At 53.4% G+C, this 25,724-nt stretch overlaps 4 protein-coding genes across 7 annotated transcripts in view; 2 read left to right on the top strand and 2 right to left on the bottom strand.

Annotated features, from left to right (window-relative positions):
* Positions 1-12,681, top strand: part of NSD1 (nuclear receptor binding SET domain protein 1) — a 59,965-nt gene extending 47,284 nt beyond the window's left edge. For all 3 annotated transcript variants that reach the window (XM_057412014.1, XM_057412015.1, XM_057412017.1), the window contains 5 exons: positions 949-1,065; positions 2,240-2,381; positions 2,830-2,936; positions 6,027-6,231; positions 10,087-12,681. In XM_057412014.1, the coding sequence (XP_057267997.1) occupies positions 949-1,065; positions 2,240-2,381; positions 2,830-2,936; positions 6,027-6,231; positions 10,087-12,413 (2,898 nt within the window). In that variant the 3' untranslated portion in view covers positions 12,414-12,681. The remainder of the gene's footprint in view (positions 1-948; positions 1,066-2,239; positions 2,382-2,829; positions 2,937-6,026; positions 6,232-10,086) is intronic.
* A 5,930-nt stretch (positions 12,682-18,611) lies between these two features.
* RAB24 (RAB24, member RAS oncogene family) lies at positions 18,612-21,876 on the bottom strand. Its single transcript, XM_057412073.1, has 8 exons — positions 21,686-21,876; positions 20,687-20,755; positions 20,488-20,566; positions 20,313-20,380; positions 20,126-20,225; positions 19,726-19,776; positions 19,563-19,625; positions 18,612-19,125 (listed from the first exon to the last, which is right to left on the bottom strand). The coding sequence occupies exons 1-8, from the start codon at positions 21,800-21,802 to the stop codon at positions 19,061-19,063; spliced, it is 612 nt and encodes a 203-aa protein (XP_057268056.1). The 5' UTR covers positions 21,803-21,876; the 3' UTR covers positions 18,612-19,060.
* Positions 21,877-21,915: 39 nt separating this feature from the next.
* Positions 21,916-23,848, top strand: PRELID1 (PRELI domain containing 1). The gene is made up of 5 exons (XM_057412071.1): positions 21,916-22,108; positions 22,395-22,620; positions 22,700-22,813; positions 23,081-23,159; positions 23,573-23,848. Exons 1-5 carry the CDS (start codon positions 22,017-22,019, stop codon positions 23,710-23,712), a joined length of 651 nt encoding a protein of 216 aa, XP_057268054.1. The 5' UTR covers positions 21,916-22,016; the 3' UTR covers positions 23,713-23,848.
* Positions 23,849-23,950: 102 nt separating this feature from the next.
* Positions 23,951-25,369, bottom strand: MXD3 (MAX dimerization protein 3). Of its 2 annotated transcripts, XM_057412074.1 has the most exons (5): positions 25,190-25,369; positions 25,081-25,110; positions 24,865-24,979; positions 24,589-24,754; positions 23,951-24,513 (listed from the first exon to the last, which is right to left on the bottom strand). In XM_057412074.1, the coding sequence occupies exons 1-5, from the start codon at positions 25,357-25,359 to the stop codon at positions 24,404-24,406; spliced, it is 591 nt and encodes a 196-aa protein (XP_057268057.1). In that variant the 5' UTR covers positions 25,360-25,369; the 3' UTR covers positions 23,951-24,403. The 2 variants fall into 2 exon arrangements, with proteins under 2 accessions (XP_057268057.1, XP_057268058.1); XM_057412075.1 differs by lacking the exon at positions 25,081-25,110.
* Between the last annotated feature and the right edge of the window lie 355 nt (positions 25,370-25,724).

The following is a 25,724-nucleotide window of genomic DNA, read 5'->3' as shown; positions in this document are numbered from 1 at the left end:
TCTTGTATCAGAAACTGAAATCAGGGCTTGGCTCTTAAAAAAGGGTAATGTCTTGGAGATGGCTGTTGTTATTGCTGAAACTGGTATCTCCAGATACAACATTTGTATTTGGTTTTAAAATCCAAAGAATAGTAGTTCTGTGGACACACATCTGTGCTGAATGAAAAGGAAAAATGTTAAAGAGAACCCCAAAGCTAAAAAAAGGATGAAGTGAAACAGAGGACAGATAGCTTAGTAGGAGAAGAATGTCTGAAAAAGGAGTAGTGCCAACGTGCTATGGGGGAGGGCTTGATAGCAGAAGGAGAAATGTGAGTCTCTCCTCTTAAGGCTTTGCTGCTTGCTGTAATACAGGTTAAAGGGTCTCTCTGCTGTTCATGTGCCTGGAAGTTATGTGTCACTTTCAGCAGACAGTGTGGAAACAGCAAAACTCAGTTATTTAATAGAGACACCTATTAGCCCCACTGCAGCAGAGTTGGTGTTCCCTTTGATGGCTGGAGTATGGTCTCTGTGGTACTTCAGTGCAGGGAACTCCATGGATCTACTGCAGGAGCAGTTGTCCTCAGTGCATCATGCTGCTTGGTGTGGTTGGTCCCCAAAGGGGTATTGTTTCATGCTGGAATGTGGTTTTGCAGTGCTTTGAGCTTTTCAGCAAAGAGCTGGTTTTTGTGGTTCACTTCTGCGCTATCCCTGAACCGTAATTCTTTCCATAGCACAAAGATGGCTGTTGTTTAATTTATTTCAAGTTACTTCTTGAGTATATGAAAGGGATGTATGATTCAGGGCTCTTAGTGAAGATTATAGGTCAGACTGGCTGCAGAGCACATGGAGATATTTTTATGAGAAGGTTTCCACAAAGGAAACAGGAACTAAGTTTTAGAACAAAGATGTATGTCCCTTCATCCTGGAGGGAATTTGTCTCATCTTACCAGCTTGTTTCCTCTCTGGCAGGGTGAATTTGTTAATGAGTATGTTGGGGAGCTAATTGATGAGGAGGAGTGCCGAGCCCGAATCCGCTATGCTCAGGAGCATGACATCACCAATTTCTACATGTTGACACTGGATAAGGTATGTAAAGGGATTTTATTTGTTTTTGCCAGGATAACTTATAGAAGTAAAATGACAGCAAGGAAGGCACAGAGTGGTCTTCTCCAGTAACTAAAATCGGTGCTAAGAATTTGGTATCTTCAGGATGCTTCCCAGCAGCTGAACTCTGTAGAGTCCAGACCTGGGCTGGTGTGTGCCAGAGAAGGCATCAGCCTTCAGATACACAAAGTACCAGGCACAGTGAGACCTTCATTTTAAGTTCAGATCCCAGGTCTTGCTGACTTAAGTAAAGCAGTGGAGTTTGTTACACCCACAGACTCCTCAGTGGGTCCTGGAAGCCAGGTTGTTGGTATGAGCTCCTGGCTTACAGAGGTAAGTACTTGTCAGATGCTTTCCATGCTTTTGTCACTTAACCTTGTGAAGATTAGAGGGAGACCATGCAAGCAGGCACAGGAAGCAGCTCTCAGGTGTGGGACAGGATAACAAGGCGACTGCTTTCTGGCTCTCCCCTCTTGCTGGAAATTCACAGACCATATATTGTTCTCCTTGTTTGTCTGATGGGTGGGAGCAGGGGCAAACCCAAGTGTTAGTATCTGTCCCATTATTTCAAAAGCAAATCTCAGTTGCAGCTGCCCTCTCCTCTCCAACACAGACTAACAAAGTGGTAGTATGCTGTAGAGAAGTGTACCTCACACATTACATACTGTTCCTGTTTTATACATTGACCTACAAGAAACAGGAATTGCTGTTTCACTTTTAAGCAGAAGTTGGGGTCTGGAACCACCAAGTGCTGCCTTAGAAGCTTAGTGATTATCCAGCACTGACACCGCAGGGAGAGTTAACTTCCCACAAAGCAGCAGTAGGATTTCCCTGGCTGTTCAGGAGCTCTTGTATCTTGGAAAAGGAAGATGAAGCCGTGCAGGAGACTGTTTTTCTGTGTGATCTGCCAGTGTGTGGAAACCGGTTGGGTGTCTGTTGATTTTTCCAGGCAGCACAGCGACACCTGTCACTTACACTCGGTTAAAACACATGGATGAACTTGGATGCTTCACGAGCATCCCCAAATGCCTCTGATGTCACGCATTTCAGTACTGGTTAATGCTTTCTTGATATATAAACTGGGCTGCAATGGTCTGAGCAACAAATAACAGTTTATTAACTGTGTGTTTCTGATTTTTCTTTCTTCCCATTCCAGGATCGAATCATTGATGCTGGGCCAAAGGGCAATTACGCTCGGTTCATGAACCATTGCTGCCAGCCAAACTGTGAGACTCAGAAGTGGTGTGTGAACGGTGACACGCGGGTCGGGCTCTTCGCAATTGTAAATATCAAAGCTGGTAAGAAATCTTGCTCTGGCAGTACCTGCAGTTAAAACGTGGGAGTGTTTCTGTAAGAAAGGGGAGGGTTTGTAGCTCCCTGGGAAGATGGTTAATTTTTGTTTTCCTATCAGTATTCATGAGACTTAAGACCAGCACTGACATAATGAAACACATCCATGGTATAAATGGAGGTTCCTAGTTCTGATTTACAGGGCTGAGAAATGGAACTAAGCATGCTACAGGTGGGGTGGAATGCCTGTTTTAGCTGTAGCACATGGTAGGAGCATGGGGTTGCACTGAACTTTCAATCCACACAGATCCATGGGAGATGAATAGTTGGTATCCTTGTGTGTTTGTGACAGTCATTTGTGACATTGTATTTCAAAAGTGCTTTTATTTCAGCAGTGAGCCATTCTGCCCCATAGCTCATTACATCTTGCTTGGTCTTGATCTGCTTTTGTGCCAGGGACTGAGCTGACTTTCAACTACAATCTGGAGTGTTTGGGAAACGGAAAGACTGTTTGTAAATGTGGTGCCCCAAATTGCAGTGGCTTCCTAGGAGTACGGCCAAAGGTATGATGTCTCCTTTAAGCATTTGTTCTTCCACATCACCTTCTTTCATAGACATGCATCATTTGTTGCAGAGATCTTAGGAAGGGTAACAGTGTGGCCATGAGAACAGTGCTTGAAATGAGCTGAATATTCAAGTTCCCATGCTGAGAGAACAGATCTTAGACCTCAGTTATACAAATTGCTAGAAATAATGAAAGGAAATTGTATTTTACACCAAAAGAGTAAATGAAAGATTTTTTTCAGAATTTTCTGTTTATTATCATGGTAGTTTCCATGGCACTAGAGGAGCAAAGGACAGGCATGGGAAGGAGTTCCTTTGGATAACCAGGAAACCACAACTCAGCCCATTTCCCAAAGTAGAGGCCTGAGTAAATTGTGGGCATGCATGAAAGGCCAGCAAACTTGCATTCCTTCAGACTGGAGGTGCTTTATTCTACATCACCATCTTTGCTGCAATAAGAAACTTTGTTTTTTTTCCTTCTATTAATTAAGCAACTGAAATTTACACATCAGACAGGCATAAGAAATGCCATATATATAGTAGAAAAATCACTAGCTTTTAGAACTCGCTGGCTTTTGAGAGCTTCATTTTGTAACTGCAATGTTGCAGTAACAGGAATTGATTTCAGTTACCTCCTTGTATAAGCTGGTTCTCACTGGGGAAAGGAAATTACAGGAGCAGTTGGCCGAGTTCCCAGCTGTCACCAGCAAAATCCATGTCTCAGCTGTTGGATTGTTTCAAGAGCTTCACCAAATCAGTCTGTAATCCCTCTGCTCTGGTATGTGGATACTGGTGGCTTACCCACAGTTAAGGGTCAAAAGCCCTGTTAATAGATACGGGAGGTTTTGTGAATTCTCCAGAAAAGTTAATTCCTCTGCAGAACAAAGTTATGATAAAAAAATATAAATAATTGATGTGTTAAGAAGTTGCCGGGTGAGCTGAATTGCACATCTGATGTACTTAGTTCCTTTTTTAGGGGTTGAGATTTAAAGTTCAATTGATTTTGTGCTGCTCCTGTGTTACACATGGTTTGATAGTAATTTTTACCCTGAAATTGTAGGTTGCATCATGGAAATCAGAGAAAGGTGCCCTTTAGTTGGCATTAATGTTCCATTGTGATGCCTGAGGCGACTCACTCTATCTTGATGAGATGGGCTAAGAAACAATGCCCAAGAAAACAGTACCGTGGGGGGTGGGGGAGTGGTTTTCTTTTCTTTTTTTTCAAATTCCTCCCACAATAGATGCATTTTTAAGCTTCCTGAAGATACAGCAAGACAAGATTATGGTGTAGCTCAGTCTTCAAAGTGACCTTGCTAACTGGGACTGGGGAAGAATGCTTGGAAGTCTATTGTATTGAAGTGTGAATCCCTTGGTCCAGCTGTTAGACCTTGCCTTAGACATTCAAATTAGCTGTGAAAGGTTTTTCTTGTTCTCTTTGTGGTTAAAAAGCCGAGGTACTAGACGCTGATAATAGGTGGATTGATTTCACTGGCTGCATTTTCAGTGATAAGAAAGGCTTTACTGGTCCCCATTGTCAGTGTGAATGGTGGTATGGAAGGAGAACTATCCACCGGTAGAAGGGAAGGAAACAATCCAGAGCTGTAACTCCCTAGTGGCAGGACAGCTGGATAACCACTGTTGCCCAATTATAAAATTGTAGGTCTGCAGACAAAGGTTTTTAAATGTTTTGTTGGTTTTGGGTTTAGTCTTCATATGAGAGCGATGAAAATAGTGCCCAATATTTATGCAGAACAAAGGATGCAAAAATCGCCTTGTAGGTGTCATCTCAGCACACAGATGTTTTGTGCCAAGAACCCATTATTTGGACATAGATACGTGAAAAATGACATAAAATTTAGCTCAGGTCTATTTAGATAAACTGAATGGATAGTGCTTGGATAAGGTCACTGATTGGGGACAATTAACATCATCTTTGTAGAGTGCTTGGTACAGTGGGAGGCTTAGCCTGGAGAGGATCTCTGCTAAGGAGGTTAGGAGTGGTCTGAAGAACTAGTCTGAAGGGAAAGGCAGCCTTTGAGGAAGCCTTAGGCCAGAGAGCACTTAAACCATTTATATGCCAATCTGGGGACCAGTTGTGGTTATTTCATTACTACCTGTAACACAGTTTTTGGAAGCATGGTAATATAATTGTAATAAAAGGGTGTTGGAGAGGATGGGGCTGTTACAAAGGAGTAACTGAGTATAACTGGGAATGGGCTGGAGTTCAGAGATTCAGTACACCAGAGTACAGAGTGCACACCTGAAGGGTAATAGAAGCAAATCTTCCATGGTCACGAGCAGCAGTGGAAAAGAAGCTGTTGAGCAGTTCAGCTGCTGCAGGACTGAGCTACTGTTGTGATGTAGTTGTGAAAAAGGCAAATGGTGGCAGTGCTTTGGGAGGGAATTCCTATTCTTTTGGAGAAGCGTTGATGTCATTGAACACAACATGTGAGGCATCATCTGAAGTAGTGTGTTTGGGAGAAATAAACTCCCTAGGGGTAGAGAAAAGCAATTAGGAAGACTGAGGGTGCAGACTGTAACTTTGGTTTATGAGAAGGAGAGTACGTCCCTGTGCTTACTTCAGGGAGAGAGGAAAAACTGTCTGGAAAAAAGCAGCATTGACATGAGAAAAATACAGGTCTAAACTGATCACAGATAAATGCAGACTGAAAACGGGAAGAGGAGTGAGGAATGTCAAGAAGTGCAGGAAGGCTTCGGAGGGACTCTTCGTAAGTCATGGATGCAAGGAGATGAGACTGCTTTGAGGGCATGAAGCATGTGAAAGGTGGCACAAGCTCAGTGACATCAGGCAGCCCCTGGCTCCTCATTCTGCTGTTGCTAATTGTATATATCCCACGTTTAAACAGGCTTTGGTGCAGGGTTTCCAGGCTCTTAAAGAGAACTATTTGCTGTAGTAGATTGGTTGCCAAATATTAAGAAGTATGTAGAGATCCTACATACATGCGCTTTCAGGTACAGCGGGCAGTGGGGTTTTTGTTTGCAGGGTTTGCAGTTACCTCCGCTGTAGCAAGAAGGGAGGAGATGGAAGGGGCAGAAACCTGCATTAACTGACATTGTCTCACCCACAGAGCCAGCCCAACCTCAATGAGGAAAAGTCCAAGAAGCTAAAGAGACGCCCGCAGATGAAGCGCAGGTCGCAGGCGGAGGTGATGAAGGAGCGAGAGGACGAGTGTTTCAGCTGTGGAGATGGAGGGCAACTGGTTTCTTGTAAGAAGCCAGGCTGCCCCAAGGTGTACCATGCAGACTGCCTCAACCTGACCAAGAGACCTGCAGGTCAGTGCTCCGCATGGCTAGGCTCTGCTTGGGTCGTGGTGTTGACTCGGTGTCCCAGGTGCTGCTCATCACCTTGCACTCACTTCACAGCATCTCAGGGTTTAGAGAAATCTTTCTTACATGGTCCGTATGATACAGCCCTAGTTTTCACCCCAGTGTGCCTGCAAAAAAGTGAATTAATTGCTCAAGGGGCACCTGGTTCTTGCCTAAAAATGGTACTTATGAGCCGACCCCATCCTTGGGGCCTGGCAAAGGACAGTCCCAATGACAGCTGAGATACTGGTTCCTCAGATTGGCTATTTTCCCAAAGTTGAAGGCCATTGAGTGAGTTGAATGGTGTAAGGAAAAGCACTGGTGGAAAATAGGAGTCACAGAAGAATGTGTTAGATGTCTGAACAGCCATGAGTTCATAGTAAAAGAAGAGAACAGTATCAAAGCATCTCCTAGTTTGTGGTGAAATGGGGGCAGAAATTTGAAATAAAAAGAGAAAATATTCCAAAAGTACTTCTGGTTGGGTACAGACAAAGAAACAGGCTCTGTGTATGAGTGATAAACCAGCTTTGAGTTCACTAATAGGTTACTAACAGGAGTTTCTGCAACCTTTAATGAGTGTTCAGGTTTAGCAATGCTCAAAAAGTGAAAAAGTGTGACCCGAGTCTTGGTAGTCCAGTTAGCCTGATGTCTGCCAGGCCAGGAGCATGGGAAAGCTGATACAGCATCAAGTTCCTGAAAAATTAAATGGTAAGAATATAATCAGTACTAGATGACAATTTTTTAGGTACAGTAACTCATCAACCCTAATTTAGGAGCTTTTGCTAAGATAATAAATTTGGTTAATACAAGCAACTGCATTAAAATAATTTGTTTAGGGGGTTGTAAATCTTTGATTCAATACTGAAAGCGTTGTCGTAATTAGAAGCTCCATATGCAGCTCTGCAGTGTTTCTGAACCCACTGGAGGCAGGTGAGAAACATGGAGCTGAGTGAGCTCTGGAAGTAACTGTCAAGAGAGTCTCACTGCACTACAGGGAGCGAGAACTGGGTGTTCAGCATCTCTAGCCGTAACTTGGCAAGAGGTGTAGGAGGGCTAGTAGAGTATTTTGTAGCTGACAGAAATTATGCTGTGTGTTAAGTCTGGGGGAGAATAAGGCGTTTGTATGGAAGAGCTTGGGTTGCTCATTGAGCAAACACTGTAAAAGCCAGTGGGAGTGCAGGTTATTCCTATGGAACGTCAACATTCCAGGTGAGGGAGCCCTGAATATCACCTTCCTGTTTATTTTCATGTGCTAAAACAGGGCTCTGTAACATCCTGGCAGGTTTTCCCCTGCTTCAAAGTCCCCAGTAAAGGAGAATCCCGCCTTTCCCTTGCTTTCCATTTGAAACGTTTCTCCTAACAGCCTCATTTGAACAAACAAAGGTTTGCCAGCTCTCCAGTATCCAGTTTTTTACATACTGGAAGGCTGTGATCTCTCTTAGTCCTTTTCCAGCTTAAACAAACACAGCCTCTTCTTGCAGCTCCTGTTCTACTGTTCTTGGTCTGCTCTGGACTGTGTCCCGTTTGTCTGCACATTTTTAGACCTAGTAACTTGATTTTTAGCAGCATTGCAGCCAAGGCCTTGCTAACCCCAGCAGAAGAGAGTAACATAGTTTGTGTTTTAGAGAAGGTTTCTCAAGAAATGAGATCTGACTTGTTTTGCAAAAATAACTTTTAATGTTTGTGATGTCTATGATTTGCCCTTTCATCCTTGAGTCTTTACGCTGATTGCTTTTCACATACTTCCTTTCTTCCTCCTGCAGTCCTGCTTTGCATTAGTCTTTATTTAATTGCACTTTTCCTGGTGCAAGAGCATCTGTCCAGTTTAAATTCTGAGCCTATCTAGCTGCATATCCGCAGTCCTTCACAGTCCTGTTGTTATTTGCCCGTTTCTGCAAGACTCTTTGCTGTTCTGCTTCCAGAAATGTGAATTCAAATACAGACTAAAATAGACTCCTGCAGGATGTCACTGAAAATGCCTCCTCAGTTTGCCAGGAGATCATTAATACCTGGGTTTTTGAGAATAACTTTTCAGTCAGTTGTAAGCATTTTACTCCTGGGCTGTTATTTTTATAGCCTGTTCCTTAGAGTATCGTGCAGGACATGAAAGGTTCAGCACTTTTTCCTGCAAATGTTTCCTCTGCCAGGAGCATTGCTGTGGAGTAATTGGAATTTCCTGCTTGTTTGCATCTTACTAATTGTGCGATCTTGCTTCCAAGAGCTCCTGGCTGTCTCTGGAGAGGCCGATTATTCATTAGGCCTTTTATCCTGTCAAAGACCATTAGAGTGGTTTGATAGGATTTATCTTTCCTGCAGTATACTGGCAGCTTTTGACTTTATTTTTCCATCCTTACAAATGACCTCTGTAATAATAGCCTCAGAGTCTTTCCAGTGGCCAAAGTGACTGTTGAGTGTGGCTCTCTGGAATGTTGATGGTGTGGAGGGAGCAGCAACAGCCTGTGCTGCAGCACCATGAGCCTGGAAGGGGTAAACCATATGTAGTGTTAAACATCCCTGCTCTGAAAAGTGCTGAAAAATTGGAAGAGACATAGAAAAGTGATGTACCTATTTTGGGACTGGAACAGAAGCCTTGGACAGGCTTCAAAGGAGAGGAAGAACATGCTGCATGTTGTCTTCAGCCCTGGGGGAAAATCAGCATGAGAGAGGGGAGTGGAAAACTGATGTTGCACAAGTGCATTGAGAGATGCGCATAGCTACTCAGTGCCATGCTGCAGTCGTGCTCTCTTCCAGCCTCCCTGGAAAATGCTGGTAGCCAAAGCCACAGATGCATGGGCCTGGTTCAGGGAGGATGGGAAGTGCTCTGGCCAGACTGGTGGTGCAGCAACGCTCCATCACTTGTGCTCTGAGCATTTGCCTGTGTGAGGGCTGCTCCCTAGGAGCTGTGCTTCCCTGCAAAGCAGGGAGCCGGGTGGGCATGGAGGAGCATGGGGGCAGGAGGTGTATTTGGAGGGGCAGCTACACTGGTCCTATGGGGAGAGGTCAGGAACTTGGCATCCTGTAACGTGGGTGCAAATGGTCTCACTGTTCCTGGTGTCTGTGAACTGGTGAGAAGCATTTGGTAGAGACAGCAGCAGCCTTGGGTGGGAGAGCAGGGGGTTGAAGCAGTGAGGTCATCTACAAGTTTAAGAAGCAGCAATCTCTGAAGTGTAATGTTTTTTCCCTGTGTGATGGTGTTGATAGTGGTGGTGAAGAGATTCAGTGTGAACATGGAGCTCCTTAGGAGGGAGAAGCTTGGCTTTGTATTAAGAAGCAAGTTTATTCTGGCTATACACAGAGGTTAAGGAAAATGCCTTGGGTACAACAGAAACTTACTCCCTTGAGATCACTGCCCTCACTACTTCTCTCTGATAAACAGGAAGGCAGGTCATTGACCCAGAATAACAAAGACTTAGGTGAACCTGACACATCTGTTTTGAAAAGTCCATTGGGTGTACTGTACAGATACCACTGTTGCTGGCTGGGGAAATCAGAGACACAGAGATATGCAAGCTGGGTGGTGTCTACTCTTCTTTAGGCACCTGAATTGGTTAGTGTCATGCTGGAGCCAGATGGGCTTTTGGTCTGCTATGGCATGGCTTGTGTTTGTCAGGAGTGTCATTGCCCTTGTTGCTGCTGAAGATGCAGGTTCCTGTTAACTGCCCATCAAACCTGGGAGCTATGGCAGAAACTAAGGAGGACATGTAGAGGTGTATGGGAGTATTACAGGGTGTTTCCACTCTCCCTTAACTGCTTTTGCCTAAGGTCTTGTCTCTTCCTGTTGTACCAATCCTAAGGTACCTTTTTCTTTCTCCTGTGCTGCAGGAAAATGGGAGTGCCCATGGCATCAGTGTGATGTGTGTAGTAAGGAAGCAGCTTCCTTTTGCGAGATGTGCCCCAGGTCTTTCTGCAAGCAGCACCGAGAAGGCATGCTCTTCATCTCCAAGCTGGATGGACGTTTAAGCTGCACAGAGCATGATCCCTGTGGTCCTAACCCTTTAGAGCCAGGAGAAATCCGTGAGTTTGTGCCTCCCATAGAAGACCTGACTAATGATGAGGAAACCCAGCCACCGGAGCAGCCACCTGCAGACACAGACCTGAGCATTCAGCCTCTGGACAGCCTACCTCAGTCTGTGGCCCTCAGACTGCAGTCACCAGAAAAGCCCCCCGCTACCTTAGCACTAAGGCTGCCGTCATCAGACAAACCCCCCACCACCCTAGCCCTGAGGTTGCAGCCGTCAAACAAGCCCCCTACCACGCTGGCCCTCAAGCTGCCTCCACCAGACAAACCACCCGCTGCCCTGGCACTGAGACTGCCACCATCAAATAAACCCCCCACCACCTTGTCACTGAGGCTGAAGCCATCCAACAAACCCCCCACCACCCTGTCACTCCGGCTGCAGCCTTCAGACAAACCTCCCACCACCCTGTCACTCCGCTTGCAGCCAGCTGACAAGCCCCAGGCTGCCCTGTCCCTAAGGCTGCAGTCAGAGAAGCAGCCCATCATCTTAGCACTGAAGCCTCAGCAGCCTGACAAACCTCCCACCAATGCAGTGCTCTGGCCGCTGGATGAGTCCTCCAGTGATGCCTCACAGCCTCATCTGCCCAGCACATCCCCAGGATCTCCTCAGTCGTCAGACGAGTCGCTGGTTACTGCTGGTGCCTTGCAGCTCCAGCTGTCAGATGAGCCTCCTGCCACCCCTGGAGTTTTGGCGTTACCAGACGAGTCTCTCCTTGACACCAGGAGCCAGCAGCCAGAGCTGCTGGATGAGTTCCCTGCTGAATGCCTGCATCCTCAACTGTCGGACAGACATCTTGCCACAGCAGGGACCCTGCAGTGCCAGCCAGTGGATGAGCCTTCTGTGGCTGAGCAGATTCAGCTGCTGGGCAAAGCTTCTGCCCAGAGTCTGCAGACTCAGTCTGTGGAAAAGGCTCCCAGCTCTGTGGTGTCACAGGTGTCAGCATTGGAGATGGCTCCAGCTCCTGGGGTGCTGTGGCCTCTGCCCATTGAAAAAGTCCCTGGCTCTGTGGTCTCACGGATCCTGCCCATGGAGAAGGCTTCTGGATTGGTTGTTCCACGGCCCCTGCCTACAGAGGCTTCCTTCTCCGGGGTAGTGCGGGTTCCAGTCACAGAGAAGGCTCCGAGCTCTGAGGCATCCCGTCCCCTACCTCCAGAGAAGGCTCCTGCCCTGGGTATGTCACGGACCCTACCCACAGAGAAGGCTCCCAGCTTAGCGGCGCCGTGGCCCGTGCCTCTGGAGAAGGCCACTGGCTCCCGGTCGCCGCACATCCTGCCCATGGAGAAGGCTCTCAGCTTAGGGGCCCTGCGCATCCCGCTCACACAGAAGGCACTCACCCCCGGGGTGCTGCGGCCGCTGCCTGCGGACAAGGCTGCTGAGACCGGGGCCCTGCGGGTCCTGCCTCCAGAGAAGGCTTTCGGCTCTGGGGTGGCTCGGCCTCAGCTCCTGGAGAGGCCTCTCACTCTTACAGCCCCGTGGCCCCAGTCGTCGGACAAGCTGGCTGCTGCCGTGGCTCCTCGACCTCAAGTCTTGGACAAGCCTCTGGCTGTGTCGGCTCCGAGGCTGTTGCTGTCAGAGAAGGCGCTGCGGCCTGTCGACCAGAATGCTCAGCTGAAGGAGAGAGGAGCTCCAGCGGTGGAGCTCAGTCCCCAGCAGAAGGAGAGGACTATGTTAGCAGGCGAGCAGATCTCTTGGTCTGCTGGGAAGGCAGTGCTGCATGTCGGACAGGTACCTTGGCCTACAGAGAAACTCCAGATGCATGAGCAAACCCACTGGCCCACTGCAAAAGCCCTGACGCCTGCAGAGCAGCCCCCCAGGACAGCAGAGAAGCTACCGGAGCCAACCCTTCAGCCCAGCTGGGAAGTGGCCTCAGCCCCAGCAGAGCAAACCCCTTGGACATCAGAGAGATTGTGTGTGTTTGAGCAGACCCCTCGGCCAGCCAGGGAAGCGCCATTGCCCCCGGAGCAGATGCAGTGGCTTGTCACGAACGTTCAGACTATTGACCAGATTTCTTGGCTGAGTGGAAAACCACAGACTCCTCGGGGGCAGGACCCTTTGCCTGAACAAAACACAGCGCTAGCCCGTAACCAGGATTCTGTCTGTCGTGAGTTGGCCAACTCAGAGCCAAAGTGAGGTTGGTGAATATGGGAGGCAGGTTTCAGTCTTTCAATGTTTAGGGAGGGGGAATCTTTATTTTGGTCTTTTGTTTTTTATTCACTTCCCTGAGCCCAGCCCCTAACCCATGCACATCCTATCCATATTCTCCTGTGACACGAGCAAGGACATTCTCTTAAGTCTGAGTGTGGCCCAGCCAAAGGAAGAGAGCATCTGTGACCTTTTCCTCTTCCTTTTGCAAATGGTAACGCTGAAATAAAGAGTCCGCTCTGGGTAAAAATCTCCAGTTCCATTGAAATGGTCACATTACTGATGCAGTGTGTTTGAGCTCCAAGTCTGATTCACAGGCGGGTTCCCAGGTACAGCCAGGGGCCTTGCTCTTCTTCCTGTATTGAGAGTCAGGCTGCTCTGGGAGCGGAGCTGTTTCAGGATCAGGCCATGAGCAGTCAGGTGTATGTATGCTCTTGCTAGATTCTGTAGCAACAGAGAAGGGGTTTATCCATCGTCTGCCCAGATCTCTGTCCCTGCAGGGTGTTGCTTTGCGAGGTTTGTCCGTATGTTCACTGGGACGTGCTGTGTGCGTGGTTCACTGGTGGACAGTTGTCATCTCCAGTTGAGCTGGGAGAGGAGTGCGCTGCACTCGGTAGGTACAGTTTACTCCAGCAATAGACAGTATCTATTCAGGCTCTGTTGTACACAGCTGCAAGTGGCCAGGCCTGAGAAACGGAGAATTTGAAGGAGACCAGGGAAAAGAGAGATCTTGGAAGAAGTCATCTGGCACTTTCTTCATCCTTGTGTCTTAATCCTTAAGCACAGGACACGCAGAGTGTTTCCTGCACTTGAAAGCATTGTGACCTATAAAGCAGCAATAGCAGAGTAGGGCAGAGTGGGTTTCCCCAAGGTGCTAAGCACCACCCCAGCAGGGTGGTGGTGCTCCCTTTCAGATTCCCATCCAGTCTCTTCTTGTGTCATCACCGTGAGCCAGCAGACTGAGCAGTCTTTTCTCCCCTTGCCCCAGACGCTTTCAAGACGTGTTCACAATCGTACCTGGTCTTCGCAGCAGCAGGACATGCTGCCGAGCTGCATAGGAAGCCTGTACCATTCGCTACGCAGTGTGGAGGCAAGGGTGCTGTAGCTGTATCAAGACCCATCTCAACACCATCCCCTTGGGTAGCTTCTGGTTTAACTCTTCTACAACCAAAGGAGACTTGAATTAACTGGACTGTGTTTGTGTGCGTGTGTGTGTGTGTGCGTGCATGTGTCCTTCCAACTGAATAGTTCTCACACTGGAACACGGTGGGCTTCAGCAGCTGGCTGGCTTTCTTCTTTCCTCTTCTCCCTTTTCCAGTTAAGGAGATGCTTAGTACGTGGTGGTCATCAGGCTGGTGCCCCAGACTAGGCCTGCTGAAAGCTGTTCATTCAAGCATTGAAGCAGAAGTTCACTTGGCCATGGTACTCGTGGGACAAGCAGTAGAGTCCCAGGGACCTGCAGAGTGGCACCTTGTGACTTCCAGCACCGAGAGGCAGGAGGAGGACGGGCTTGGCCTCCCTGGTGGCACTGCTCAGGCTGGATGGGGCTGGTGTCGTGCCAAGGAAGCGCTGCTGACCGGCACATGCTGCTGACCAGCACACTCTCCCACTCTCACAACGCATTACCTCTGTGGCTTGTTTGAGCTCCGTGGATCCAGGCACCGCAGCTTCGGATCTCCGTGCCCACCGCCAGACCCTTGTGCAGCTCCAGTGTATCCTTGTCCTTCCAGGCTGATCTGCGGGTCTCTCTGTGGAAAGAGGAGCACTAGCTCCAGGCTGACCCTCTCCTTCTGACGTGGGAGCAGATCTTTGTTCCCACCTGGCTTGCAAGTGCCTGCTGCTCCCAGAGCAGATGGTCACGAGCTTTGTGGTTTACTATGAAGGGAGGCAGGCACTTGTACTGAGACAAATCCCAATCCATTCTCCTTTTCTGATGTGTGCACCCCAAGACAAATGTCCTGCTGTTAAAGCCTGTGTGCGCTGGGCACGAAGGGACATTACCAGTGCTATGGTGCATCTCTTCTCTAGTCCAAATCATTTCAGATCCTTTGTAGAATAGCTAGTGACTTCAAACAGCTTTATGGCTTATGGAAACTTCCTGTTTGATGTTGGGTTTTTTTCTGGGAAGACTGGCAGGTCAGTTCCTGCTTGCTGCTGAAACTGGGGAAATGCAAGCAGCTTGCGTTTCTGCGTGACTCCTGCACAAAGAGAATCAGGACAGCTCCTCAGAGAAGAGAAATCTAAGGGCATTCATTAACTCTTTTTAAACAAAATTTAAAAAGAAAAAAAAAAAGGCGCTGATGTTTGGTCTCTTCAGTATTTATCATGTGTGAGAAGGAAAATAAACCTTGACTTTTCCTTTATAGGCCTTCCTGTGAGCTGGACTTAGTCATGTAGATTGTGTCAGTAGGGTTACCTCCGTGCCAGCCGCCCAGCCAGCTACAGCTGTAACCAGAAAGGTGTCTGCGCTGCTCTGTCCACCTCCGCTTCGCATTGTCACGTGTTCACTAGTTCCTTGTTCCATGAAAAAAAATAAACTGTGAATATTTTTGGTGCAGGCTTTTTTAAATCTGTAAAATGGAGACGTTCTCTTCAGTGCAGGTTTGAAAAAATCCCTTCTGTCAATGGTGTGCTCGCTGTAGGGTGAGGTTCGTGGCAGCAGTGGCCTTTCACGCAGCAGGCTCTTCCCCAAAAGCTTGTTCTGAACAGTGAATGTGGATTGAACCGTTGCATGGCATTTCAAACCCACAGCCTTATTCCTCATGTCTCTCTGTACCCCACCTCTCTTCTTGTCTCCCTCTTGCCTCTTCCATGAGCATCCAGGTTTTTGGCTTTTACTGCTTTTCAGCTGCTGTTGGGAAGTTGATTTCGGCGTAGCTGCGAGGCTGCTCAGTAAAATTGGCATTTGGAAACATCATTGCAGGGGGAAGCCAGTGAGCTGCTTTTCCTTCCTTGCCCTCGCTGGGCCCCTGGGCGATGCTGTGTCAGATCAGGAGGGCTTTTCAGGTGCACCCAGGGCTTGCAAGAGGAGTAGTGGTGCTGTGGTGGTGGCTGGCTGTCCTGGGCCACCTCAACAGGACCAGCAGGGCCTGACCAGACATGGAAATAGGTCCCAGCAGCCCTGCCCTGCCTGCCTTCAGCAGCAGGGAGCATGAGCCAAGGTACAGATCTGGGCAAGAAACCCCCCACAAAGGAAACGTGGGCTTCTGCAGCACTTGAGGTGATTCATGCTGTTCGTGGCTCCTTGGAGGAGGAGAGGGCGATGTCTGTACTGAAGTAGTTGGGTTCCTTCCTGCACTTTGCTGCCTTCAGAGTTGAGCCACTTTGAATCACGGGGGTTTTAAGGTAGAAGAACGCAGCAGATTAACACATACTCTCTGCAAACTGCTCCTGCAGGAGAGGAACTGCTGCAGCTCTGCTCCAGCCTCCCTGAGCCCTCACCCTGGGCTGGGCGAGCTTTGCTACAGCTCCATGACCAAGGCCGTGGTGTTTTTCTGCTGTGTTGGAGGGATCTGATTGATCACTTGGCCACTAACAATCAGCAGTAATCGCACCCGAGGTGTGTGAGGTGACTCGTGTTGATTCACAGTTGTGGAGAGTTATGGAAGAAGAATCAAGGGTGTCATTAGTTCTGCTCAGAGCTCTGTCTCTTTCTCTGCTGTCCCAGGAAGGCTCAGGGGAGAACTTCTCAGGCTTTTGAGCTCATCCCTGCTTTAGGACTGGCTCTGCTTTACCAGTTCTGAAGGGGATGAAGGGTTTGTTCTGCTGGTCAACAATCCTGCTCCGAGCAGAGGGCTGGGGTCCCTGGCTGTGGCCTCCATAACACAGCAGGACCTGCAGTAGTGGTGGATTTCCATACAGGGCAGGAGAGTCCCAGCTAACACTGGAGATGGAGGAGGGCCTCTGCCAGCCAGAGGCAGAGTGAATCTAGGTGAGTCTGGCAGAAAAGAGACCACTGTAAGGGATAATCCCCTCGTGCACATCTTCACATACCACCTAGCTCATGGTAGCTTGCTTTATTGCTGTTCTCAAGTTAAAACTCTTTGTATTCAACAAAGTAAACCTCACAAGAACCAGATTCACTTCAATGCACAAGGTATCTGGGTGGTACTGCAGGAGCAGGCATTGTAATTCAGGGTCAAACCCCCTGCAGGCAGAGGCTTGGCTTTGAAAGTGGCTGTGGTTGAAACTCCAGAGCTGAGACGGTTGGATCTGAAGGACAGTAACTTATTAAGGTGAAATGATGTGGACTGAGGATGCTAGAAGAGCTTCAGCTCAGTTTCACAGAATGAAAGGAAGAAAAAGCAGTCCTAACCCTGATGCTTCTCGGCAGAGGTTTAACCTGAACATGCTGTGGATGTGCACTGCTCCTCCCTGACACCATAGCCAGCATTGGGACAAGGCAGGGGGAGTTTGGGAAACCTCAGACCTTCAGCGCTTTCCATTTATTTTTAATTTCAGCCTTAACTTCTGATTTTGCTTGGTGTTTGGAATAACCATAATTGTAACCTGCTTGTAATGTGCTTTGCCCTAAATTACCGATGAGGCTTTTCAGCCTTTGCCAGCCAGTGAGTGTTAAAGCAAAGTGGCAAACCCTGCAGCTACTCTTGAGAGTACACAGGGGGCCTGGGCTTTGTGCTGACCCCTCCCCTGTGATAGCGGTAATGCTGGTGGCAGCATTTGCAGCCAAGGCTGTGCCTCTTGCAGCAGCACAGCTGGGCTGACGGGTGCTCGGGGCTCAGGATATGGGATGCTGGAGCTTGGGGACCACGCCACCACTTGCCTGGGAGTCTCGCCTGGGGGTGGCAGTGCCCTCGCTTAGCAGGAGCTGGGAAAAGGCAAGATTTCCACTCCAGGTGGAAATCCCTGGGTGGGATTTTCCAGGTGGAAATTCCAGGGTGGAAGCCCCTATGGCACTGAATCTACCTCCTAGGGAAATCTGAGAAATGGGTGTTGCTATGTCCTATTTCAAGGTAAAGTTTTAATCAGTTTGCCCTTGGCGAAGCACTTGGGCTATTGTGGTGCTATTGTAAACCATCGGCAGCTCAGCGCGGTAGGGCTGAACTTGGCTCCAGGCCCACAGTGTGGAGGTTTCTTTACCAGTCGAATCCCATCCCAATAGCTGGGGCTGGGCTTCAGTGTCTGTGATAGAAACAGGATGAGGCGTGACTCGGTTCCTTCAGTTCAGGATGGTTTTGAGACTCAAACCAGTGTGCTAGTGGGCCCCATGGGCAGAGGGAGCAAGTGGAGCCACGTGAAGCAAGGCAGGCATCCGCTAACTGCATGTTCTTTGTGTCCGTTTGGTACTGAGCTGGTTTCAGGTTTTTATTGGTTTTTGTTTTTTTCCTTTCTGATGTTTCCAAGTTGTTGACTTCAAGGAACTGGGGTTTGTGGATTTTTTTTAGACACTGGGAACTTGTTATAAAGCAAAGCAGCAGCACCAGGAGGCTCAAGGCAGAGCACGGCTGGTGCTGAGGCTGGGAGGAGGTCAGATGTGTTGGCAGGGAGCAGCTCTCCCTGTGATGGGCAGAAGCCTTTCAGCAGCAGCTCTCCTGGCCCTGTTTAACCGCGGTGCCAGGTTCACCACCCCCCAGCCTGCTGGCCAACCGTGTCGGATACCGCACCTGGCTTCGTGTCCCCATCCAAGCTCCGGTGCCACGTGTGCTTGCTGGGCTCCTGGCGGCCGGCTACGCTGGGGGCTTCCAGGGAAGTGGGCCATGGGGGGAGTCACCTGTAGCAGCAGCGTAAGTTGTGCTGAGGCCGTGAGCAGGATTGCTCAGAGGAGTGGGGAGCCATGGTGTGAACAGCCCCACGCTGCATTCCTCCCCTCGGAGGTGTGCTGCCCATGGGGTGTTGGCAGGAGGGATTTCACCTGCAGGGTTCCATCCGGAGGAAGGGCAGTGGGTGCTGAGGTGCCCAGCTTGAGGCAAGAGACTGCCCTGGCTGGGATTTGTTGGTCGGTTCTAAGCAAGGATGCCAGAGTGGGTGAGACCTACATATTTCTAGCATGTATGTTATTTTGGGAAGAGGGAAAAGGGGAGAGTCTTGGACCATTGATTACTTTAATTTTGCTCCCCTTAGACTGGTGGCTGTGTATGTGAAATTTACAATGAAAAGAGGGTTGCCCTGCCCAGGTGCTCCCAGAACATGTACTGTAATTCTTTGTATATAGAAGAAAAATTACTGTAAAGTAAAGTTTAACTTTACTCTCGATGTCTTCTTGTGGTTTGTCTTGGTGAATGGGGGGGTGTGGGGAGACCCCAGCAGGGATGGGAGAGCCCTGGCACTGGCTCAGACCACAATGCATTTATTTACATCGTACATCTCAAGAGAAGACGCTTAAATAAATCTGCAAAGAATCGGGCAGCATCTCCAAGAGAATAAGTTAACGGCCACGGCTGGGCCCCAGCAGTGACCTGAGGAAGCAGCTCCTGCAGTTCCAGGTGGCAGGGAGAGGGTCCCCGGGGATGCCGGCTGCAGGTCCCAGCACCACGGCACAGCCTCTGCTGCTCAGAGCAGTCCATGTGGCTGCTGCCACATTGCAGAGGGGCCCATACAGCTAAAACACAGCAGGTAAAAAAACGGAGCCCAGCGCACACCGGGCAGCAGCAGTGGTTCCCTTCTGGCAGGAGGTGTCAGTGGTGGCAGCAGCTGTAGAAGTAGGAACCGCTCCTCTGGCCCAAGTCGACACCCTTGTCCTCTGGAAGAGAGCAGGGGCACAGGCTGCCGGCACATCCACACCATGCAGGAGCCTGAACGCTGCCAGTCCTGGATCTGGGCCCTGGCAGGTCTCAAAGGGAGGGGTTTGGTGCCCTGGCAGGGCTCATGGCCACGGCACAACCCAGGGATAGAGGTGTCACTGCGGTGAGCACGCCTGGACAGGCCTGGTGCAGAGCTGAGAGCCGCTCCCATGGCCCAGCAATGCTGACTGCCTGTTCAAAGGCCACTCATGGCTGTTAGACGGACAGGCCAAACCTGGCCTGAGCAGGGATCTGGACACCACAATGGCACCAAAGCTCCATGGGACAACCCCCAGCACGGAGCCACAGCACTAGTCCTCTGCCCCTTCCCCAGGAGGACGTGCACCCCCTGACATGGGAGAGGGTGCCCGGGGAGGGCTGGGTCCTGCCTGCTCACCTGTCATCACCTGGAAGGCGGTGAAGTGGACGTAGTCCTCAGCCACCTTCTGGAACAGCTCATCTGTGGGTAGAGCGGGCAGGGTGGGTGCCAGCAGGATGGGTGCGGGCAGCCCCTGGCCAGGCAGAGCCCAGGGTACAGCCGGCAGCAAGAGGCAACTCACCCACACTCTGTCCCGTCTTGCTGGAGGTCTCGAAAAGCTCGGCCTTGATCTCTGCAGTGAGGGCCCAGGTTAGCCCCTGCTATAGGAGCAGGACACGGCCACACAGGCTCAGTCCCCCCCAGAGTCAACCCTTGGGCACGATGGCTGCTGGCAGGAACCCAGGGCAGGGCTCCATGCTCCTGTCCCCTTGTCCCCGCTGGCTGCATGCCTGCCCGTGTCAGGACATGCCATGCCCAGGACCTCACCATTCAGGGAGCCTCGGCACCAGGCGCCCCCGGATCTGCTGCGGATCCAGGGCGAGGGCAGAGCCCCTCGCACCTCCCAGCCGGAGGCAGCAGCTCCATTGCTCACCCGCTGCCCAGCCACCAGCACTCCGACCCCACGCAGAGCCCGGCCGTACCGTCAGCGTAGTCCTGCACATCGTGGAAGTCGACGCCCCGCTTCCTCCTGTCCTCCTCCAGCAGGTCGCTCTTGGTACCGCACAGGTAGATCCGGCAGCCCTGCGGCAGGCAGAGGGATGGCAGGGACACGGTCGTGGCACCGCCGCCGGGTCCCGGCCCCTCGGTGATCCCCCCCGGGCCCGTTACCTCCTCGCAGTTCTGCAGCTCGTTCACCCAGAACTTGGCGCGCTGGAAACTGCCGCTGTCGGTGAGATCTGCGGGAGAGCGTCAGGGGCTGCCCGTCCCCTGCCGGTGCCGAGATCCCCAGCCCGGGACCTCCGCAGCCACCGGCTTCTCTCATCCCTCGGCACCGTGCCCTTACCATAGCAGACGATGGCAGCCCGCGCCCCGCGGTAGTAGATGCGGCTCATGGCCTCGTACCGCTCCGAGCCGGCCGTGTCCTGGGGGCGACAGGGGAACGATCAGCACGGGGGGTGGGCCTACGGGTCCCCGCGCCAGCGGAGCGGCACTGGGGGCGGCCCCGGGAGTTCCTCCGGGGTGCCGGTACTGCCCGCGCTTACCCAGATTCCCAGGGTCACTGTCTGGTCCCCCACAGACATCACCTTGGCCACGAAGGCGGCCCCGATCGTCTGGAAGAGAAGCAGGAGGAGCGGTGGGGAACGGCCCGGGGACACCGGCCCGGGAACACAGGGGAAACCTGGCCGGGAACACAGGGGAAGCGGCCCGGGAACACAGGGGAAACCGGGCCGGGAACACAGGGGAAGCGGCCCGGGAACACAGGGGAACCGGCCCGGGAACACAGGGGAAGCGGCCCGGGAACACAGGGGAAACCGGCCCGGGAACACAGGGGAAGCGGCCCGGGAACACAGGGGAAACCGGGCCGGGAACACAGGGGAAGCGGCCCGGGAACACAGGGGAAACCGGGCCGGGAACACAGGGGAAGCGGCCCGGGAACACAGGGGAAACCTGGCCGGGAACACAGGGGAAGCGGCCCGGGAACACAGGGGAACCGGCCCGGGAACACAGGGGAAGCGGCCCGGGAACACAGGGGAAACCGGCCCGGGAACACAGGGGAAACCGGCCCGGGAACACAGGGGAAGCGGCCCGGGAACACAGGGGAAACCTGGCCGGGAACACAGGGGAAGCGGCCCGGGAACACAGGGGAAACCGGGCCGGGAACACAGGGGAAACCTGGCCGGGAACACAGGGGAAACCGGCCCGGGAACACAGGGGAAGCGGCCCGGGAACACAGGGAAAACCGGGCCGGGAACACAGGGGAAACCGGCCCGGGAACACAGGGGAAGCGGCCCGGGAACACAGGGGACACCGGGCCGGGAACACAGGGGAAGCGGCCCGGGAACACAGGGGAAACCTGGCCGGGAACACAGGGGAACCGGCCCGGGAACACAGGGGAAGCGGCCCGGGAACACAGGGGAAGCGGCCCGGGGAGCACGGGGAATCCGACCCGGGGGGACGCGGCAGGACCCAGGCCGGGGACACGCGGTGGGGACCCGAGGGGACGCGTTCGCGTGGAGCGCCCCGCGCGTGCCGGTGCTCACGTTCTGGTAGGGCCCGGGCCGGAAGCGGCGGTGCGCGCAGCGCTCCACCAGGCTGCTCTTGCCCACGCCCTCCTGCCCCAGCAGCACCACCTTCGCGTCCACCCGCCGCCCGCTCATCCTCGCGCCGCCGCCGCCGCGGGGCGGGGCCGGCACCGGGGCACGGCGGAAGCGGCGGGGCCGAGCTGGAAGTGGGGGGAAGCGGAAGTGCGCGGCCGGAAGTGCGCGACGGCGGCGGCGGTGGCGGTGGGGCGGGCGCAGGGCCGCATGGCGGCCGCCCAGCAGGCGCGGTGCGGAGCGGGCGCGGCGGCGCGGCCCTGAGCGGCGGCGGCCCATGGGGAAGTACTGCGCCAGCCTGAGCGTCCTCAAGGGGCCCTGGGACCAGGTCTTCGCCGCCTTCTGGCAGCGATACCCCAACCCCTACAGGTGCGCCGGGGACGGGCCCCCAGCGCTGCCCCGTGGGTCCCTGCACCCCTTCGCGGGTCCTCCGTGCTTCGGCCCCTTTTCCCAAAGCTCTTTTTCGCCCTACGGCGCAGGGCCGCTGCCTGCACCCCCCATTTTCCTGTGGGTTGCATGCCCCACGCCAGGGGCAGTTGGTACCCCCCCCCCCCTTAACACCGCAGCTCTTCTCCCCACCCTGCTGTGCCTGGTGGCTGCCAGGCAGCGGCGTTCCTGGCTGGGAGCGTGGGCTGATGTTTCTTCCTCACATTAGCAAACATGTCCTGACCGAAGACATCGTGCACCGGGAGGTGACGCCGGACCACAAGCTGCTCTCCCGGCGGCTCCTCACCAAGACCAACCGGATGCCGCGCTGGGCAGAGCGCTTCTTCCCAGCCAACGTCGCCCACTCCGTCTACATCCTGGAGGACTCTATCGTGGACCCCAAGAACCGAACCATGACCACGTTCACCTGGAACATCAACCATGCGCGTCTCATGGTAGGTGACCACCCACCGGCAGGGTGCAGCCCGGTGGCAGGCGCTGGGCAGTGCCCACAGCCGGTTGTGTCTCATGCAGGTGGTGGAGGAGCGCTGTGTGTACCAGGTGAACCCCGAGAACAGCAACTGGACCGAGGTCAAGCGAGAAGCCTGGGTCTCCTCCAGCCTTTTTGGTGTCTCGCGGGCCATCCAAGTGAGTGCTGCCAACTGCTCGAGCAGTGCTGGGTACCCTCTTTGGAGAGGCCTTAAAGCTGCTGTTCCCCTGCTCTACCCCTTGTGCTGTTTTCTCCACCCTTTCCACTCTCTTCCCCCGTCCTTATAAATTCTTGGGGCACTCAGAACCATTACTGCAGGTGGGCATGAGCCCACCAGATGTTTAGGACTGATCAAGCTGGAAAAAAGCCCCAGGACTGTGTGTGACTACAGTTGGACCTGCAGTTCATTGACGTTTCCCTTGCAGGAGTTTGGTCTGGCCAGGTTCAAAAGCAACGTGACCAAGAGCACTAAGGGATTTGAATATGTGCTAGCAAGAATGCAAGGTGAGCACTCACAGGCAGGTTGGTGATGACCAGAATGGGCTCTTGGTGTTACAGATCACACCGGGAACACTCCAGTCCAAGGGCAGGGCAGGTTATGACTCGAACTAATCTGACGGTGAAATCCCCGTCCCTTGTCTTTGCCCCCATGTCTTGGTACAGCCTGCTCTGAGCAGAGCAGCGCTCACAGGGCCAGGCAGGGGTGGAGCTCAGGCAGGAGGGGACATAACGTGGCAGCAGTCATGTGGCTGCAGTTCCCCTTCACGACATGCCCTGACGCACGCAGGTCAGGAGCCCTGGGCTCATCTTCCCTCCCGCATGGGGAAGTTTCTGAGGTGCCGGGGCCAGTCTAGCTTGCATCAGCTGGGGCAGGGCGGGAGCTGCTGCGGCTGGGTTAACAGCCTCCCCTGTTACAGGAGAAGCTCCGGCCAATAAAACGCTGGTGGAGACAGCCAAGGAAGCAACCGAGAAAGCCAAGGAGACAGCTCTGGCTGCTACGGAGAAAGCCAAGGACCTGGCAAGCAAGGCAGCCACCAAGAAGAAACAGTACGTGTGAAGGGCCAGGCGCAGGCTGCACCAGAGCAGATAGGAGCCTCCTTAGGTTTTGTACTTCTAAACAAACTGTACCAGTCTGACAATCAGCTGCTGTTAGAACCTTTCTGAGATGTAATTATCATTAAAGAATCAACTCCAATCTCTGATTTGGCTGGGGCTGGCCTAGCTAGAGCAGAGCCCAGTGCTACCTCCACTCCGGGGGTCCAGCTGCCGGGCTTACAGGCAAGACACAGGCAGCATTTTCACCAAGTGCCTTTACTAAAATAATATGGGGTATGTACAAGAGAGGAGGGTGGTTGAGGGGCATGAAAGCAGGTTGCTTAATGCATTTGTTTCCCCATCCTGGCTCTCCAGGGATGGCTGAGTCCTCCCACAGCAGCGTTTGCTGGGGCCAGGGCTGCTTCACACCCCTGCCAGGAAGCCCCCAGCCCTCATGGTGGGGGAGTGGGAGGGTGTCCCTGGCACAGCCAGGACCTCTTCCAGCCGCTCTTGGTGCATGCTGCGGTGCACAGCGGGTGCCACAGTGCTGCACCAGCCCCTTGTGCCTAGCACCATGGCCAGTGCCACTTAGCAGCTGGCTGTGGGGGCCAGGCTGGGTGCCCCTTACCCGGGCAGCCATGAGGAGCCTGCATATCCGGTGGCAGCAGGCGGGGGGAGGCAGGCAGGCAGCGCAGGGAAGGCAGCAGGTGCCGTCAGGACGCGGGGATGCAGGGGCTGGAGTAGCTGTGGTCCCTCCCAGAGCCAAAGCTGGGCAGCAGGTCCCCACTGAACGCCATGCCATCCACCTCTATCTCAACATCCTCTGGGTACCGGGGGAGGCCAGGTCAGGCTCCCAGCAGCCTTCCCTTCCCTGCCCACTCTCACTTCTCTCACTCACCTTCCTCGGATGCCTCCGAGAGCTGTGAGGAGTCCAGGCTGTCAGCCCGTGCCCGTTCCCCGGCAGTGGGTGAGAGCAACCATTCCAGACGCTGTTGCAGGTTCCGCTGCCGGTTACGCAGCCGGTCTTTGGCCTTCCGTGCCCTCAGCTCCTGCTCCTCCAGCCTCTGCAGGATTCAGTGAGCCATGAGCACAGTTCCGAGCAGGGCAGCCCTGTCACCACCCAGGGCCCTCCAGCCGGGTCCCCAGTCACAGGGCCCATGGCCATCCTGCTCACCTGAATGTGAAGCCGGGCTCGGTGGAGGAGGCTCAGTGTGGTGGGACGGGCCGGCCCTGCTCCCGCTGGCACCTGCTGCTTCAGCCGCTCCAGGCAGCACCGGAGCTGTGCTCTCCTGCGGCCGGGGTGGACGATGATGCGCTGGTCAACCCCAGCAGAGGGAAGCACGGAGACGGCCACCCGGTGCCCCGCCACCGCCCCCCCACGCACTGGTACCTGTGCTTCTCCAGCGCGTTGTGCACCGACCTGCAGGAGAACCCCCGGGGATCAGTCCCGGCTCCACCGGCGGCCACCCCGCCTCGTCCCCACCATCCCCGGCGCTCACCTGACGCTGCCCACGGCGCGGCGGGACCGCGTGGGGCAGAGCGAGGCGTACCCGTGCTCGGCCTCGGCCAGCCCCGGCGGGGAGCGCGCTCCGGCCGCGCCGCGCTCCCGGCGCTCCAGGAACTCGGCCGCCTGCAGCAGTACCTGGATGCTGGTGGCCGCCGGCTCCATGGCGGGGGGGGGGGGGGGGGGGGGAGCGGGCGCGGCACGACGGGACGAGTGCTCATTGGCTGCTGTGCGCCCCGCGGAGCTGACGTCAGCCCGGCGGGGAAACAAATTCGGGCGGGAAAGCGGGTCCTTCAAATTTGAATCGGCGGGAGGGGCGGCGCGGGGCCACGCCCCCTGGAGGGAGGCCACGCCTCCTACGGGATGACCACGCCCGTTTGCCGCTAGGCCACGCCCCCACGGCGCGCCCGCTCCCGCCCGTGTCCGAGGGTGCGGGTTGCCGGTGCGCGCTCACGCGTTATTGTCCACACGGGCCAGGCGGGGAGCGCGCCCCTCCGTGTGCACCCCCCTGACCCTCCCAGCCCACTCGG

Source organism: Pezoporus wallicus, unplaced genomic scaffold (assembly GCF_028554395.1).
Source record: "Pezoporus wallicus isolate ANWC-B61680 ecotype Strahan unplaced genomic scaffold, APGP_CSIRO_Pwel_v1 contig_6354, whole genome shotgun sequence".
In the NCBI taxonomy this organism is placed as follows: Eukaryota; Metazoa; Chordata; class Aves; order Psittaciformes; family Psittacidae; genus Pezoporus; species Pezoporus wallicus.
This window is presented reverse-complemented; position numbering and strand designations above follow the sequence as displayed.

What these genes read in the sequence shown, in the direction of transcription:
- RAB24 (XM_057412073.1), bottom strand. Translation starts at nt 21,802, where the DNA reads ATGAGCGGGCGGCGGGTGGACGCGAAGGTGGTGCTGCTGGGGCAGGAG. An exon ending in GGCTGCCATCGTCTGCTATG is followed by an intron (nt 20,381 to 20,487) that starts GTAAGGGCACGG and finishes GCTCTCCCGCAG; the next exon opens with ATCTCACCGACAGCGGCAGT. An exon ending in TGTGCAGGACTACGCTGACG is followed by an intron (nt 19,777 to 20,125) that starts GTACGGCCGGGC and finishes CCCTCACTGCAG; the next exon opens with AGATCAAGGCCGAGCTTTTC.
- PRELID1 (XM_057412071.1), top strand. Translation starts at nt 22,017, where the DNA reads ATGGGGAAGTACTGCGCCAGCCTGAGCGTCCTCAAGGGGCCCTGGGAC. An exon ending in TCAACCATGCGCGTCTCATG is followed by an intron (nt 22,621 to 22,699) that starts GTAGGTGACCAC and finishes TGTCTCATGCAG; the next exon opens with GTGGTGGAGGAGCGCTGTGT. An exon ending in TGTGCTAGCAAGAATGCAAG is followed by an intron (nt 23,160 to 23,572) that starts GTGAGCACTCAC and finishes CCCCTGTTACAG; the next exon opens with GAGAAGCTCCGGCCAATAAA.
- MXD3 (XM_057412074.1), bottom strand. Translation starts at nt 25,359, where the DNA reads ATGGAGCCGGCGGCCACCAGCATCCAGGTACTGCTGCAGGCGGCCGAG. An exon ending in CGCGCCGTGGGCAGCGTCAG is followed by an intron (nt 25,111 to 25,189) that starts GTGAGCGCCGGG and finishes GTTCTCCTGCAG; the next exon opens with GTCGGTGCACAACGCGCTGG. An exon ending in CTCGGAGGCATCCGAGGAAG is followed by an intron (nt 24,514 to 24,588) that starts GTGAGTGAGAGA and finishes CCCGGTACCCAG; the next exon opens with AGGATGTTGAGATAGAGGTG.